Here is an 18328-nt window from a genome sequence, read left to right as displayed (position 1 = left end):
TCTTTTTGAACTGGTTTAGCTGACATAGGCTATACATTCACAGTAAAAACCATAATAAGAACAAATGTGGGTTCTCACTTGTAACCGAAGTTTATGGAAGGCTATGGTTATTATAATAAATCTATACAAATATAAACCATCACAGAATATTATTAGATTTAATGGAAACTGCAAATTATCTACCCACTATGAAAAAGTTCAGGCCTCAACAAAACTTTTTCTAGTGACTTATTACATGGTCATTAAAAAAACACAATTGCAAATTTTCACTTGTGGCATCAGACCTTTTACGCACAAAACTAACTGAGTCAATTGAAAAGTTGTAATGTATTTTCTGGTGGTTGGGAATCGATAGAACTCAATAAATCATATTGAAATAAAGCCCATAATAAAGGACATTTTGTAATGGTTTTATTGGTTAACAGCTGGTGGATCAAAACATTTCTAATGGAAACCAAGAAAAGTATTCCTTGTAAGCCTTGTATAAATAGGCCTACACAGTGAAATGAACAATCATGTGTCAAATGTAACCCAATATTCACTTCATACTTTATAAAAGGTGTTTTAGGGGCACGAGCTAGACACAGATAAAAAAAGATAACACAAAGAATACCCACTGCAATTTTTTTTATTGTGAACTTAAATAATTCATCATGTTAACACTATGCAAAAGACTTTTTATGCAGACAATGGTGATCTGAGAGTACACACTGTAATATGTTTAGCCTAACTTCTTTCAATAATAATATAGAATATAATAAGAATAAATCTAAAATATGGTCAACATTCTGTATAAGGCAAACGTGATATATCATTCCTTTCAGATAGTTAGTGTTCTGCTGCACTGAGCGCTATGTGTGCTTGTTATTTAGGCTTTGCAAGATGTTCCTTCAAGCAGTGCCGTTGTAAGAGGCTCACAGAAAGAGATGTGTACGTGTAGCACATTGTGAGATTACAGAGGAATCAATTATTGTGCATTCATCGCCATCAGACCCTGTGTAAGCTGATCTGGTTGGTGGGCGATGGACATGTTGAGAGAAACTATGTTAGCAATGTGCTCATTGTAAGGAAAGATTATCTGGTTTATAATTCCTAGAGAAACAAATGTGTGCAGCAGCAAAGTAGGGAAAGATACAGACTTTCTTCATTAAACCCAAACAGAACGTTTTCTGTACATCATTTATAGATAAATATATAGAATAAATATAACTTACTATATCAGAACGAACCACATTCTATTTTCAAGAAGCATTATAAAATAAACAGTTTAAAGTAAAAAAAAGTTCTTTTTAAAGTACAATTTAATGGCGATAAAAACGGCATCATTTATCCAAAGATGTATGCAGGACCCATTTGTAAAACCTTTCATAAATAACTTTTTTAATTCATAAAACTCGAATGGCGGTTTCGTAGAAGTGGTATACCCTTTAGTTCATGGCTTTTAAGGAGTTTAAAAATTCCTGACAATTGATAAGAGTAACTACAGGTCATAGAGGTAGCATGTGTTAATCTAATTGGACACAGGTCTGGTAGATAATAGCATTAGGTCACTGAGAGCTTTAATCCAGCTTGAGATTTCTTTACTGTGATGAAAAAGTGAGAGAGAAACACGGACGACTTCTCCTACAAAAAACACAGAAGAACAAGACATCACTGCACACAGTGAAAAACACAAACCTCATGGGAAATATTCAGCATGACATGTATATTCTAAATGTATTATTAATTCAAATTGATATTAAACCGATAGAAACACCTCATGATGCTTGTTTTCTTCATACTGAAGTGGAACTAGTAACCCACAGGAAGTTCAATTGATCCCTTTTTCTAGGTGTTTTTATGATGTCATTTCTTTTTCTTGTGGGTTGGGCACTGTATTCGATTACTATGTTAAGTCTTTATACACTGTGTTAGACTAGTATCTTGTATCTCTTGATAGCACACATTAATTTTACAGAGTAATCTGATGCCAGAGAGAGAACTTTGCCTGAATGCTGAGCAGTGCTAGTGCACAGGTTCGGTATCATTAATTCAGAACTCCCCAGAGCAATAAGATGAAGCAAAACCACTGAAAACCTTCAAACAACTGATACATTTCTTCTCTTATTCAACTGTGAACATACCTATTTGCCCATGAGTTCCTTCTTCATACAGGCTTTAAAGGATGTGAACGTCTCTTCACCTTTGTATCCCTGAGGTCAGAATTGCAATGTAAAAAACAGGTTGTGTACAGCCAGTACACTACTAGCAGAGTGAATGATGGTGACCACTAGGTGGTAGCAAAATTTCAATTATTAGACTCTGACTATAAAATATGACTTAAGTTGAAACACTTAACTACAGTAAAGAACATTAAAAACAATGATAGTTTTTAATTTATACAAATCATGATTAAACAAAAATAACAGCAGTACAATAATAGCAACTAATCTAAAGTTTAACTCTTAAAAATGATCATAGAAGAACCATTGAAACCAAATTTACCAAGGAGCCACGGTGCAGCCGGTCTTTCATAATCCCAATGAACTCCTTGTAGCTGAGATGGTCATCGTGGTCCACGTCAAAGATCTTAAACACAGTGTTGACAAGATGACGTGAGAGCTTCAGTCCGGTGGCCACATAAACTGCACGGCCAAACTCATCTGTGTACAGAAGTGCAAATTACAGACAGTTCATCCCCTAAATCCTCTATGTCGGATCGGAGCAATTGGATTATTTTAAATTGTTTACCTTGTCCAATTGGGCGATTTGCATAGTTGTACATCTGCATGGCAATGGTAAAATCCTCTAAGTTGTTAAGGAACTGAAAGAAGGACCTAAACTCTTCAAAACTGATACCCTGTAAGAGAAGACCCCAAAAAATCTGATCAAAAAGATCTTTTTAGGAGAAAGCTTGAGGCATTAGAACAATATTACAAGACAGATAGTAAGCTTCAAAAAAGTTGAAAGTTAGTTCTTGGCCACCATTGACTATCATAATAGGGAAAATAACAATGGTAGACCACTGTCTGCTGAATGATTAAATGTAAATGTAGTCAAACGTGCACCACAAATGCTTGCTTTACTACATTCTTCAATTTTCAACAAAACAATTACATTTGTCCTACTATGGTAGTCAATGGTGGCCAAGAACTGTTTGGTTACAAGCATTCTTCCAAATATCTGTTCCAATAAGAACGAAGAACTTTTTAGAGATTTGGATCAACTTGATGTTGAGAAAATGAAGGAGAATTTTTATTTTTAGGTGAACTGTTCCTTTAAGTCTGGCCAAGTCAAACAATCAGAGTCCCCATCCCTCCAGCTTCTGTGCCCAAACTATACAATTCAAGCTGTCAACACCTTTGGATTGTTTTGTTTAAGGAGAGGTCAGGTGGCTTGTCGATCTTCTAAAGAAGATTAACCCGATACTTGCATAAATAAAAACAAAGGGGATGTATCCAAAATATCTCACCGCTGTCAGATTACCCAAACAGCAGTTCTTTTGATTTTCACTCATCCATTTCCAGGCACTAGACCCAAGTCTCTCGCAACCAACAACAACCGTTTTACAAATGAACTAATGAGTAATATGTGACGCTTTGCTGCTTTTACAAGTTAAGCTTCACTGCAATATCTTAACTTAAGAAAAAGAACCACTTATATATCAATGGCCATCCACCAACAGCCTCCTCAGGCAACTGAAAAGACTCTAACCTCATAATGTGAGGGTCAATGTGCAAAGAGGAAAACAACCTGAAGCACAAATACATATTCTCCTCACTCCACTTTTAACAACAAGTGTGTTTTGGTGGTGTTTGATTGTTGCACTGATTTGAATAAATTAATTCAGACTGGTTATGAAAAATAAATGAGAGTGTAAAAAAGGAGTGGGATGTTGGAAGGATTATTTACATGGGTTTATGCAATATATATATATATATATATATATATATATATATATATATATTATAAAATATTAAACTCATTCCAATTTACATTTATAATATATTTAAAGGTCCAGTGTATGATATCTAGTGGTGAGATTGCAAAGTGCAACCAACGGTTCACTCCACCGCTCACCACCTCCCTTTCGAAGCACTATGGTGGCTGACACAGAAATGAGATGTTGCCACGTTTCTGCTTCTTTGCCTTAGGTGACAATGTATTCATGAAATAAGTTCTGTAGAGCAGTTTGTCCGTTAAAGGCGACAGTAGAAACAACATGGCGAATTCCATGTAACGGGACCCGTGGTGTTTGTTGATAGAAATCACTCATTCTAAGGTAATAAAAGGATGTCGCTTCATTACGTAAGGTCTCTGAAGACATAGTAGTTATGTATATTATATTGCATTTATGTCAATAGATCCTCCCAAAACTTACACACTGGACCTTTAAATTTCATGCTTTTGTGAACAATGGCCAGTTTACATGTCAATGAATGTTTAAAAAAAATCATATTAAGAGTTTAGATTAAAACTTATTCTAATAGTCAAGTGTAGGTTATATTTTGGTGTTTTTTAAGTTTTTAACAATTAAAATAAAGTTATAGAAACTGCCTAAATAAAAATGTTAAAAGAATAAGCAAAATGTGTTTTAAAATGGTTTCAGATGCCCAGCATCCCAAACGTTTTTTGTGTCAACAAACCACATGCAAACTGGCATTAACACTAAATCTAAATATGGCACCTGTGCTGCTATTTTCTGAGAGGCACAAACCAAATATTGTATTTTCCCGAGTGATGATAATTTTGCGTGTGTCCAAAACCACGTCCGGAGTAAAAGTACCTTCTCGTCTGGTATGCTGTGACGCACATTCTCAAGGTAGCCGGTAATGTTCTCCACCACAGTGTAACGTAGCAGGATACGTGCAAAGTCCTCTTCGCTAATTGTGGTCATTCCCTTGGAATAGCTAAGGAACTCAATCTCAAGGACCTCTGTCTGCAGGTTGTCCATGAATCTGCCGACAGAGCGTGACACAGACACAGTGTTAAGAGGAGATACCATCACCTTCTCAGTGGGGCACTAGTCTGAGTGACTGAACCATCCCAATGTGCTTTGATAAGACACATCCTTACTTTAATACCTCTGGGCATCTTTTAAAGGGCCATGCATTATTAATCACATTAAAAAAGGAAAAGGCAGCCAAGACCACAGTGTTCAGAATAGTTTGTATCCAAGCCCAGAGGGAATCTGATTTTAAGGGGGAATATGCAGACTTTTGAGAATGGATTTACATGATGTAGAATATTTTAAAGTTGAGAGTAGAATGCTGTTATTCAAATTTCTCTATTGGATAAACTCCTTGAGATTCACCGATCTCGATTTCAATGGGATCCTGGTACATAGGTGTCTCAAATCGAAAAGCAAACAAACCAAAAAAATATTAAATTATTGCAATAGATAAAAAATGTTGAATTTCGAGAATGATACATGTTTAGCTTGATTCCCTGTGGGCCTGCTCACATCTAATGTGTATTTCACCTGTAGAATTCATCAAAGTTAAGTTCTCGTTTGCCCTTTCTTCCAAAGAAATGCACTAGCAGAGTTGTTTCGGTGGCATTTTCTGGTTGGTGCTGTGGAAGCAAATAATGACTAACATTATTCAGCTGTGAAAGCACAGGATCATCACTTCTTAAAAACAGTCTGCGGGTTGAATGTGCAAAAACAAAAACACAACAAACAAAACACACACACACAAATAATTGAACAATACATGTTTGATTTAAAGCAAATGTTGATAATAAAAAAAGATAATTAATACAATCATACATTGTACAATTCCAAATGTAGTATCTTTCAACTTGGTGGGCTTTAGCTCTCCTAAATTGTTTGAAGTTAGTTTGTCCTTACATGTTAATATGTTTGATAGAGCATAACCCATCATGGAGCAGCGTTCACATCATCTCATGCCAAGCAGACAGCGGATTGCTCGTGCATAAATCTGCATATCAGTGCCTTCCATTTCAGGATTTATGTCTTTTTTTATTTAGAACATGCTCTCACTGTACCTTATTCATGTTCCTTTTCAGCAACATATCTTTACAAAGACAAGACGCATAATGTATCCGATTTGGTATCTTTTCACACAGGGGCCTAAAGACTAATTTACCAAAAAGGAAAATTCGGTCATCATTTACTCACCGTCTTATCATTTCAATGTATACAAATTAATGTATGACTTTCTTTTTCCGCAGAACACAAAAGAAGATATTTTGAAGAAAGTTGGTATCCTAACAGCACTGGCACCCATATACTTCTATTGTATAAACAGAAAACCAATGAAAGTGAATAGACTGGTTAACAACATTCTTCAAAATATCTTTTTTGTGTTCTGCGGAAGAAAAGAAAGCCACACATGTTTGAAATAACAAGAGGGTGAATAAATGACAATAGAATTTTTGGGTGAACTATAACTTTAATGTTACTGTATAACTACACATGAGAGTTTCATGTACAACCAAACATTAAAGTGTGGCACATAAATCCAAACGTGATCAATTTCATCCAAAAGAAAAAATCTTCTTGAATAAAAATGAGAAAAACTATCCTTTTCGTAAGGCCCTATTTAGTCTAAAAACTTCAAATCTCATATTTACATCTCACTGGAACACGTGAAATGTTGTGAAACAATAATGAATGAAATATGGAATTTCCAAAAAGAAAGTCATACAACAATGAGCTGAACGTCACATACGGGAAGGGGAAGGGGGTGGGCGAAAGAATTACGGGAATGAGAAAACAAATAAACATAGAGGATATTTGTACCTCTGTCAGATCTGAAAAGAGAACTATTCTTGCACCCTGCCTCAGAACATCCCAGAAATGTCTGGGTTCAGACTGAGGCCGGTCTTTTTTAAGCACCTGCGTATCAGAGTTCAAGAAGTCTTTAACATATACCAAAAATGTCAAACTTACACAGAGACACATTAGAAGCATCGTACATGCGAAAAGCATTTGAAGTAATGCAGTACCATGTCAATGTACCAAACACGCATATTTAAAACACTCAATTTACCATGGGGCATATTGTTGTCCTATGTTATGCAGGTTCAGTTGTGTGAAGACCAGAATGTTTTTTTGTGTGGTTTTCTCTTGAATTTACAGAACATATAACTTTTGCTCAAATCCAGAGAACAAGAAAAAACTATCAAAAAGGAAGCCAAGGTAGAAAAGTCAAGTATCATTTCTACATTATTCTGCCACCTCACTGCGATATAAAAGATTTATGATGTATGCTGACTTAGTGCATTTTAATAACTGTGTCTTTATCATTTATTAAATCAACACCGGTTTGTGGTTTACACCGAACGTGACTGACAGCACAGAGTTAAAGAAGCTCTTCTTTCTCTGTTGTTTAATGCTGAGACTGGTTCATTCCTCAACACTAACTCAGAATGACACAAAGCTCTTCATGGTCGAACCATCACAAGATGTAACTCGAAGCCAAATACCACTTTTCAAGCAACTGTAAAAATCAAACATGAGGGTCCGGGTGAACTGTCATTCTTTAGGTGAGGGGCTTTTAACATGAGTCTGCAAGACCGTTTCTAAGCGAGATGTTCCTGACAGTAGACAAGCTACATAAATCATCTGTTTTACTCAAACGATACAATAACAATAGAACTGCGTTTTAGACTGCGTTTGACTGAGCTCCATTAGAGCTGCATTGTCCTTCTTCTCTGGAGGTGAGCCATGCGTGAGGGTCACTCCCTTTCACCCTATCCAAACATCTCATTGTGTAATGTAGCTCTCTGTTCATCGAGGAGAAGCCGAACTCACTGAATGTGACTTTGGGTTTTTAGAGCACTAAACATTAGCAGTTACGCCAGGCATCCACAGTTGCTGATGACTGTTCAAGATTAATGTGTACTATATCCTAATGAAAGATCTCAAACTCATGCATAAGGGTTCTTTAATATGCAGATACATACGTTACTGCTGACGGAACCTTGATATCCGTACAGTTCCACACTCTCACACCGAGAAGATAATGATGGCGTGTCAAATACAGGAAAGAACATTTAATCAAATCATTTAGAATCTGTCATGTTTCACATAAGGACTACAGTGCATTTAGCTCTTTCTTAGCATGAGCGATGTAACAGATTTCATTTTTGTACCCTACAGAAAAATATTCATCCAACCACAATGTGATGGAGATCTTAACATGGGCATCAATCAAATGTTTTTAAATTATGTTTAAATAAAAAGTAGCACATCAGTTGTCATATTGTATTTCAAATTTTATCTATGATAATAAATAAGTAGTCAAATAGTTCCAAGTAGTTGTCATTTTACGCTTACAACCATGAAGTTCTATATTTCTCTTACCAGTTGAGATGAATTTTCAGGATCTCCTCCTCGCTCTTTTTTCTTTTCGTTTTTCTTTCGAAATATTTCCTCAAGCTAAACAACAAAGCAAAAAAAGTTGTCTTAACGTGTAATGGCATGCACATATTATTGATAAACAACATCAAAAACATACCACCATAAATTCCCTCTTATCCACCATTTTATTGCCATCTGCATCAAACATGTTGAAAGCTATTTTGAAACCTGCATGTGGCTCTGTGAGACGAAAAACACATATAAGACACGTATTTGTGTGATTTTCATTTGTTTAAAAAGAATAAAAAATATAGGGCTGTAAAATGATTAATCACGATTAATCGCATACATAATAAAAGTTTGTTTTTACATAATATATGTCGGTGCACTGGGCATATTAATTTTTGTATTTATAAACACATACACCTACATGTATACACATTTAGATGATATAGATGTTTATTATATTTTATATTTTTTGTACATGCAGCCGCGGATTTTTTTTTGAGAATTAATATTATTAAATTAATATTATTGTTTCATTCTGTGAACTATAAACAATATATTTTACCAAACTTTAAATAAAAATATTGTTTCTATTTTCAGAAAATGAAAACTGGAGAAACAGGCTAAAATAACAGAAATGATGCTCTGAATTTTTTCAGACTTCAAATACTGCAATCAAAACTTCAAACCTCAGATACGTTCATATTCACATTCAAACAATACAATAGTAATATGTATTTAGCAAACATTCAGAATTTTTTTCGGTGATGCATTCATTCTCTTGATTTTTATTACAGTTTTCATGTGATTTGACATACTGTCAATCTTTAACATTGCTGCTGAATGACTTGAAGTCACTCCCGAGGTTTGAGTTTCTGGAAATTCAACAGATATTGGACTGGAAAGAACACAATACATATAGAAATGGTCATTGAAAATTTTGAAAAATTGAACATTTGGGATGGTCTCATAATCCCCCCCCCCCCCACACGGGTGTATATGCATGTATGTGTGTGTTTTTATAAATACAAAATAAGATATAACACAGACATTTATTATGCAAACACAAACGTTTTAGCAATTAATCGTTTGACAGCCCTAAAAAAAACTCACATACTCACTTGTCAAAATGCAAAGCAGAAACAGATACTCGGTGTAAGCGATGATGCCTGAAAAACAGCACATGAACATTTCCTTTAAAGAGCTCAATCAAAGCTCCAACATCCTAGAACTTGAGTTCAAAATACATTTTACTATCACATGTCATTTTAAACCAGGCAGCCTTTCTTCTTTTACATTGATAAAATCTAGGAGCATCCCCTTTCTTTGCTCTTGTTTGGTGTTCTCTTTGCGCAAACAAAGCCGTTTAAAGTTAAAGCGCGCTGGCTGGACACAAACCCAAACAGAATTAAAGCAGGCCACTGGGCTCCTGAGTTTCCCTCTGTTTATTTTCCTAGGTGTAAAACATTCTCAAGTGATCTGTAACTGATTGCAGATGCCTGATGTGGGTTTGTTTTGCCTTTTGAGGTCGACTTGTCCTTTGTTGTGTGAGAGGAGAAGAAAAGAGGAACAACTGTCAGGTCGCTGTCTAGGAGAGACTTAGGGAGAATTGTTCCTGCCACTGAAAGCATTCCCAAGCTTTTGTTTGAAAGAGATGATAGTGACTTGGGCACAGATAGTTCAGGAGGGCTACTTTGAGTGCTGTGGGAAAATGACTTTGGAATGCTTGAGGGGGGATAAAGAAAGGTGTGCATGTGTAAAACAAAATATATCCGTAGACGATACATTATCCCATTTCTATCTTACACTGATAATTAAAGTAACAACAAAAAACTGTATTTAATAAGAAAAATACAAAACAGAAGAATCAGACATTTGGACCCACACTGTATGTATTTCAAACATTCACAGGCACAATGCACAGCAAGCTCTCCACATTGAACGTCTATCACAATTCAAACCTTTAAGACCTGTGCATTTAGTCTTTCAGGATCTCAGACAGGTTTCATTACATCCACACACCTTCAGTCTTGCAGAAAGAAGCCCAGCCCATGAGCCCAAACAGTTGTCAGAACACAAAGAATTCCACAGAAACAATTCATATAGAGTGTCAATGATGGAGATGTAATCCAACGCCATTCTTAGAATTCATACTGTCCAGAGTGATATGGGGCTGCAACCGGGACAAGTCTCAACATCGCAAAGTTCAAACAGCTCTTTTTATTTTCTGAAGTAAGCCTTTGTTCGCAGATCAAGCCTCTCTTCTTTTTTTAACCTAAGTGCAGCTTTAACATTTAACAGCCGGATTAAAAGACCAAATCCAGGCACTGGCTCTAGAGAAAAGTTGCACTAAGCAGAGATATCAGTGTTTTAATGTTTTAAGAACACTACAAGGAAAGTACTGTTAGCATCTTGGAAACCCCCCGCATCTTGAGAGGTGATTGTTTCAAAGTGTTTAAGGTAACACTATCACTTTGAAGCTTATCCTTTTTTATTAGACAATATGTCTAAATGGCCTAAGTAAATAAAAAATGATGCTGTTTATGAATTCTTGCAATAGGCAAAAATTGGATTTTAAATTCTGGGTTGTTATAAATACATCGCGTATAATATGAAAACACATTTTCTGAAAGCGTGTCTACAAAGTCAGACCTCAGGGCAATATAGAGCTGGATAATTTCTGGATTAGTTTGTGAATGTGTGTGCACGGCGCACCCTTCTGTTGAGCAGGTGATTGTTTTCTATTCACATCGACATACCACATGTTATGTACTGGTTGGTTTTTTTGTCACTTTCCTATCTGTGCAATTCCAGAGCAAAGTCACAGTAATACCAGACTGATTGAGAGATAAGAGAGAGCATTTACAGCCTGCGAATGAGCTTGAGTTTCACAGTTTCATAACACTGTGTATGTGGGTGGCCTAAGAATCTGCAAAATATAAACTGATCACGGATCCATGTCGCACATCTACATATATGCATTCACATATACAGAATGATATCTAGACGTTTGGCACTTTAAAAGCAGGTACTCTCATAATCCAACTGTACAAAAAGGGATTTCCCTAACAACGAGTAAACAGTGATCGAATGACAAAAGTAAATAATGCTGCTTTACGCAATACATATCACACACATGATATTATGAGGTCTCACCTTTTTCCCGGAGGTTTCTGAAAAAACTTGAAGATCCTTTCCAAACAGGTGGAGTGTCAGCCAGTATCTTGTCTAGATCCTTTTAACATAGAACGCATATTCAGTATGATTCATTTTGAAATATATATACAGTAATGAATATAGCCATTTGAATATTTCACCATACCTGTTTTGTAAGAGATCTCCAAAATCTCTTTTCTATAGAAAACAAAAACAAACATGGTTAAGACCATAGGTCATGTACTGTATAACGTCATGAAAATTAAATGTTCATTAAAAACGAAAATCTTCAAAAACTAACTATATTCGAAATTGTCACCACAGAAGAATTAGTCCTGTAGTTTGAAAAAATTACTTCTAAGGGGAAGGAAAGACTTTATTTATATATTCCATCTGTTTTTGCTTTTCTCAGCAGTTTGGCTATATCTAAAAATAACATGGTTACACTCGCTTTATCTGCAAAAAATACAGGTGAATGTCAAATTTCATATTATATAATTTCACATGTTCATATTTTTAAATAAAAACGTGATTAAATTGAAATGCAATTGCAATGAAATAGAATAAAGGCAAATGTAAAGTGGCAAGTAATAGAACAAATTAAACTGCAAACCTAATGTCTTGATAAAGAAAATCAAAACAACTATCGGTCAAAACAAATCGTCTGTTTATACAATGCACTTAAAGTGTGTTTTACAGCCAGGGCGTAAAACCATAAATATTTCATTCTGACATGCGAATACCAATAAAGACAAGATGGTGATGCAATGTTTGGCCCCCGTATTAGAGTTCACATTTTATTTCTGTCTGCATATTCCAGGAAGTCCAAGTTTCAGATAGCAGCCCACTGCTGGTTGAAATTCAACTCCTATACAAGTATAGCTGTGTTGTAAAAAATACTTATCAATTTTACCATCTGGATCAATCTTGCGTGTGATATGTGTGATTTAAACTTAATATCTTCCATCCATTGTACCTGATACGCATGTCTAGAAGTTGTCTGTCTTGATAGTTTCAGATTTTTGTTACAGAAATGGGGCATACGTGTGATGCTGGTAGATAGCGATGACTATCTACATGCAGGTGTTTTGCGACTACATAAGGTGATTTTATGTCTACAGGTTTGTTTGCTTTTAAGATTAAAGGGGTGTAATACTTCATAGAGGCAAAACCACTATCAAACCTTGTATTTGTTAGTATTCATGATATTTAACCTTAAACAGTATTTTACATTTAAATTCTAAGTTTTGATAATTAAACTTAATTTGTGTTTCTTACTCTTTGGTTCACTCATGGAGATGGACTCAATAAAATCAAGCGGGGTCATGTAGAGCTGTCCATCAAACTCCAGTGAGCTGAAGAGTCTGAATCTGTGTTTATGGGCGGACATGTGCACTTCTTCATCTTCAGCGGATGCAGTGACCTATACACAAATATACACACGTAAAGGACATATAGTGAGAAATATAAAAGAAATGAATGCCATTAATCTCAATAGTGACAGAAACATTCCATGATTGCTGCTCATGACTGAAGATATTGGAAAACATTAACCAATAGATTGTGTTTTTGCCACTTTCCTGTGCACATCCACCAGAAGAAATATTAAAGGCTATACTCCTGTGGCAGGTAGCCAGGCCCACCGGGCACTGTGCAAACACCCTGGGAATGTGTGTCCTGCTAGTTAATACCCTCATCAAGCGTCAACCCGGCTGCCAAGCCGCCGTGTCCAGTTACCTCACCCCTAGATTCCTGCGTCCCAAGTCAAGGTTACGTCCAACCCAAGCAGATAAGAGTAAAAAATAACAGGGACCAGGGAGATTCACAAACAAGACTTATTCAATCGTTTAGATTAATGATCCATCAATCCGGTGGCTTTCAAAAGGCCTGCCTGAAACATTAATACCAAGACCATGATGCTAGAACAGCCATGTCATTGTTTTTCTGAATGTTCAGGGAAAACACTACTGACTAAATTTGCATGCATAGTAAAATAACCCTTGAGCTAAAACCTAAGCCTGCGCTTCTACATTCAACAAAATGCTCAACGTATACAATTTTAGAACATATTTTGTTTTGATATTTCTTTCATCGTGAGTAACACTGTACATCACATGACTGAGGATGAAGAAGAACTGAATTCAGCACCAAACTGGTGGAGAGCGCCTGTGTTGGCGCATCAACTCCACCGAATGAAAATCGTAAACAGAAGGACAACAAAACCAGAATTTTATAAGTGTGATGCTGTGCAACATCGTAACGAAATATAAACGCATACCTCCTCTTTTGCAAGAACAGCTGGAAGCGGAGAAATCCGTGCGCGCAGTCGACCAGCTTTGTTTTCCCGTCGCCAGGTTGAATTGTATTGGTAGTAAACAGCGAATCCGCCGAGAGTAATACACAGTCCAGTCCCGAAACGCTTCAGAAGAGATCTTTCCTTGAATGAAAATCGGTTGTTGATGCAAACGTTTAAAGAATTGAGGGAAGCGGTGAACTTGTTTCGGAGAAATAAAGCCCTACGTACGGCGGCCATCATGACTCTGTCACAGCGGTCAGACTGCGTTCATGCATCGCGAGATGAAATATGCAACCTCAGCCGCGCGTGCATGCTTCTACATGAACACATTAGCAGCTCTATTTCCAGTTATAATTTGTTTCCCTGAACGTCCTTGCGAACTTCATGCCCTACAGGCTTCAAAATGGTAAAATATTGGTCTGAATAAAACTAGGGTGAAGTGTTTCTGCTCTGTTTGTTCTCGCTTTCTCTCAACCCCTTCTTAAAATTACTATGGTAACTATATAGTAACTACAGTAACTAGTACTACAAAAAACATCAGCTGTTTGTTTTAGCAACCACTGACATTGGCCAATAAAAACACATTTATCAGAATGACGGATCAATGCTTATTCGTGCACCATCGGAAGAAGGTCACATATTTATTACGCAACATTTTAATGGTTTACGGCTATTTGCTTTTATAATAAAGACATATATACAAAAACGTTTTCAGTAAACCTGCAGGTCACATGCCGATAATTACTACTGACACACACACGTAAATTAATGCACATGCACATTTTGACTGCACACGAGCAAAAGCGCAAGGCTGGAGCAAACCGATGGCCCCGCCCACACCAGCCACAGCTCTGCACCTGCCCCGCGAGCCCAGCAGCCACTCACTGCGCAAAGCACTTCCCACAACAACACATACCTGCTGCCTCATACCTGCTCCACATTAATTCATGATCATGTCCTTAGAAAGCAACACTGGCCACCATGTGGACAAGCCATGACAGCAGAAATTAAAAGACTTACTTCTTAAGGCTCCTTGAACTTTTTTTGCATTTACTTGTCATTTTTCTTAGCTTCTTTCCCATTGGATAATTTTATATGATCTGCAGGAGTCAACTGTTATTTCACGTGCGCTCAACATGGAACGCGCTTCTACATTATCCGTCGTGACTTGTAGCTTTGGACAACTGGACACCTAAAGTTGACCTGACAGATCCCGACAGAATTGCAGAGTTGCAATGGCAGCTATGGGAGAGATCGGGACGTTTTTACAGAGCCTGGAAGGTTTCGGACAGGTCGGATCACAGTTTTTTTTACCACCTCTAGGAGACAAACTCGGGCTGCTGAACGATCATTTAGTGCCAGCGGAGAGACTGTCACGGAGCGCCTCCGCAGATTTAACGCACTTGAAAGGGATTTTGCGCAGAAGACAGTTGTACTGCAGGACTGGGTTTCACCTTGAAATACTCCCGGATGGCACGGTACAGGGCACGAGAAGGGACCACAGTCGTTTTGGTAATATCCCACTTTATTTATTATAAATTGTTGATTACAATATGCGCTCGCTCTGACATATAAGTCGATTCAATGTAACTGCGTTGCATATCATATTTTTAAGGGTTGGTGGTTAGTGCTACGTTTTTAACTTTCTCACAATATGTGACTTCAAGGGAAATAACCAGAACAATTGATTTATTCTTCTCCAGGTATTTTGGAGTTCATAAGCCTCGCAGTTGGATTAGTAAGCATCCGTGGTGTGGACAGTGGTCTCTACCTTGGAATGAATGATAAAGGCGAGCTTTATGGTTCTGTAAGTATATTATTATTCTCCAGTGTCTTTTTTTAAGTACACATTTCTTCAAATATAAATTTATTTAAATATCTACACATCTTTTGTTTCTCTTTAAGCCCAGTAGATGGCATGACTGGTTTGGTCATTTGACTGTATTTTACGCGTTACGCATTATTCATTACTGATATGCATCACTGTTACTTTAAATGATGTTGTTTGCGTATAACTAAAATACACAAAAATTGTGACACTGTTACATTTGTTTTTTCTCAGGAGACACTCACTGCTGAATGTGTCTTCCGTGAGCAGTTTGAGGAGAACTGGTACAACACATATTCTTCTAATCTCTATAAGCATGGAGAAAGAGGATCACGATATTTTGTGGCTCTCAATAAGGATGGCACGCCACGGGATGGGACTAAGTCAAGGAGACATCAAAAGTTCACACACTTTCTTCCAAGACCGGTGGACCCTGATAAAGTTCCAGAACTTTACAAAGAGGTGCTTGGACATAGCTGAGACTGTTGGGTCATTCCTGCATGAGGAGGAACGATAATAGTTACCCTTGCTACAGCATACAGGCTTTATAGTGACCGTTAGAAGTGGTGGAGATCTGCTTTGGGATGCACAGTACAGAACTGATGGTGAAGAATACAGTCTTGAAAGACTCTCCAAAAGCTGTCCTGGTTGCTAATCACATGTGTGGTTGAAATTGACAAGCAGCAAGACATATCTCTGAAAACCTGAACAGGGGGAGCTGGTGGTTTTTAAATGGTGCTGCTTCAATCTGGAAATATTTGATATGGGTTAAAAAGGACTTGAAGGAACATTGTGATGCTCCGAGATGACAGAACTGGGACACTGAGGAACAGAAGATGTCATCTCACGAGATATTATTTATACAGTTCTTGCTACACATATTTATTGTATGTATTTATTTATTTGAAAATATATATTTTTACATCTAAGGTATTAGACCAAACAGTAGAATGTGCTTTGGAATAGTGGCGAAGCTGTTCTCTATATATCTTTATTATCACTGCTATGATATTATGGAGGGCAAGCGAAATTGTGATTTAACCATTGCAAATGTATGAAGAATGCCGTAACACTCTGTGATGTATACATGTTTGTTTCAAGCACGTCTTTTCAAAAATGGCATACTGCACAGTACATTTTACAGGCCATTAAATCAAGTATTATTAGAAAAAAGCTTGTTTTGTTTGACATATTTTTTAAATCCTGTTTGTGATCCAAATGTCCGAAAGGTTTTCACTTCAGATTACATTTCTGTTCAAGTCTTGATGAGCACCATATCTAAATACAAAACAAAAGCGTCTACTTTTTCGAAGCTGCCATTTAGCCGTGACTCAGGATTGTGCTCATCAGCATCAGTTCTTTAGCGAGACCTTCTCAGGTAACAGCATCACAATGAGTGAAATAAAAACTGACCTTTTCTTTTGGGTCATACCCCAAAGTTGTGAAGAATCTCTGTTGATCTTAATAAATACCGATTAAAATAACAAAGACCCCAAAAATACAGAATACCATTTAAACACAGTTTAAACATTATTTTCTTCAGATTATGTGTTTTTTCTTCAAAGAGAAAGAAAATCTCAGAGTACCTGCATTTTCAAATCAAACCAAGCAAGACACTGAGAAAGACGATATGAGATTGAGCCAAATTTTTGTGAATGGCTGAATGAGCTGGATTTCCACAACAATGACTAAAGAGGCGCATCTCAATACAGTCGCCGAAACTGATGAGAGGATATTTTATGTGGATGCATGAACGTTATGGTCTGTGATCTCAGTATCTCTGTGATGGTGAGCCAGGGTCTGTTAAAAGGGGACTTTACCTTTGACTTTTTGCCAGTGTTACAATGTGGGATTTTCCCCATCTCAAAAGCATATAGCTTGTCAACAACAGCTATATGAGGGTGGAGGGTGAGCGTGAATATATAGTGTATGCTGTATATATAAGCCAAAACAGTATCAACCATTGCTTAGAAACACAGTGAATGGCAGCCAAACACAGACAAGTAAAGTGCTGTTATGTTGAATAACAGCACTCTTGGAAAACCACTTCTTAATCTTATCTTAATCTTGTAATGATACACTAAGCTCACGATTCAATACACAACACTGCACTCACGATACGATAGTATCACAATATTTTGCACGAAATATATATATTTTTTTATTTAAATAGCAAATTTATTTCCAAAACATACATTTCAACAGAACATATAAATTGTTATAGAATTGACAACATTCAAGGTTTGAGCCTCCTATATGTAAAGTAAAACTTTAAACATAATAAAAACTATAAATGCACTCAAAACTAATAATATATACTAAGCCATCAACTGAATTTCACTCATTTTGTTTGTTCCTCGCAAATGTCTTTATAACCATTAGGCCGCCACTTTAATGGATGAGAGTTTGTGTCACAAAACACTCCCTGGCACTTGAAGAACCAATATTTTTCTGTCTGTCTGGATTGAAATAGATGCCTTTGTCTGCCCCTCCAGCAGGTGGGCAGATGCACTTTACAGGTGACACTTAAATCCTTCATCCATAGCCTTTCTCAGCCCTGCTTTATGCACTTAATGGATGAACCCTTATATTCATCACCTCTCTGACGTGGCCTTAAAGAGCTCTCAAGAAACCCTATCAGATAGGTGTGTGAGAGAGAGAGTGTGTGTGGCACAGCTCCACAGACAGGTGTGTAAAGTTAGAGATCTCTCTGCCGGCCTAGTCAGACTCTGCA

At 36.9% G+C, this 18328-nt stretch overlaps 2 protein-coding genes across 4 annotated transcripts; one reads left to right on the top strand and one right to left on the bottom strand.

The window, feature by feature from the left end:
- Positions 1 to 612: 612 nt before the first annotated feature.
- micu3b (mitochondrial calcium uptake family, member 3b) lies at positions 613 to 14235 on the bottom strand. 3 transcript variants are annotated; one of them, XM_056770279.1, is made up of 15 exons: positions 13749 to 14235; positions 12749 to 12893; positions 11637 to 11668; positions 11471 to 11549; positions 9436 to 9483; positions 8466 to 8548; positions 8312 to 8386; positions 7912 to 7953; positions 6746 to 6841; positions 5462 to 5553; positions 4766 to 4937; positions 2731 to 2839; positions 2485 to 2642; positions 2124 to 2192; positions 613 to 1623 (listed from the first exon to the last, which is right to left on the bottom strand). In XM_056770279.1, exons 1-14 carry the CDS (start codon positions 14004 to 14006, stop codon positions 2124 to 2126), a joined length of 1458 nt encoding a protein of 485 aa, XP_056626257.1. In that variant the 5' UTR covers positions 14007 to 14235; the 3' UTR covers positions 613 to 1623. The 3 variants fall into 3 exon arrangements, with proteins under 3 accessions (XP_056626257.1, XP_056626258.1, XP_056626259.1); XM_056770280.1 differs by lacking the exon at positions 6746 to 6841; XM_056770281.1 differs by lacking the exons at positions 6746 to 6841; positions 7912 to 7953.
- A 444-nt stretch (positions 14236 to 14679) lies between these two features.
- fgf20b (fibroblast growth factor 20b) lies at positions 14680 to 16682 on the top strand. The gene is made up of 3 exons (XM_056770026.1): positions 14680 to 15278; positions 15470 to 15573; positions 15829 to 16682. The coding sequence occupies exons 1-3, from the start codon at positions 15002 to 15004 to the stop codon at positions 16072 to 16074; spliced, it is 627 nt and encodes a 208-aa protein (XP_056626004.1). The 5' UTR covers positions 14680 to 15001; the 3' UTR covers positions 16075 to 16682.
- The last annotated feature ends 1646 nt before the right edge of the window (positions 16683 to 18328 follow it).

Source organism: Triplophysa dalaica, chromosome 16 (genome assembly GCF_015846415.1).
Source record: "Triplophysa dalaica isolate WHDGS20190420 chromosome 16, ASM1584641v1, whole genome shotgun sequence".
Lineage (NCBI taxonomy): Eukaryota > Metazoa > Chordata > Actinopteri > Cypriniformes > Nemacheilidae > Triplophysa > Triplophysa dalaica.
The sequence above is the reverse complement of the archived record's forward strand: the minus strand, read 5'-3'. Positions and strand labels throughout refer to the sequence as shown.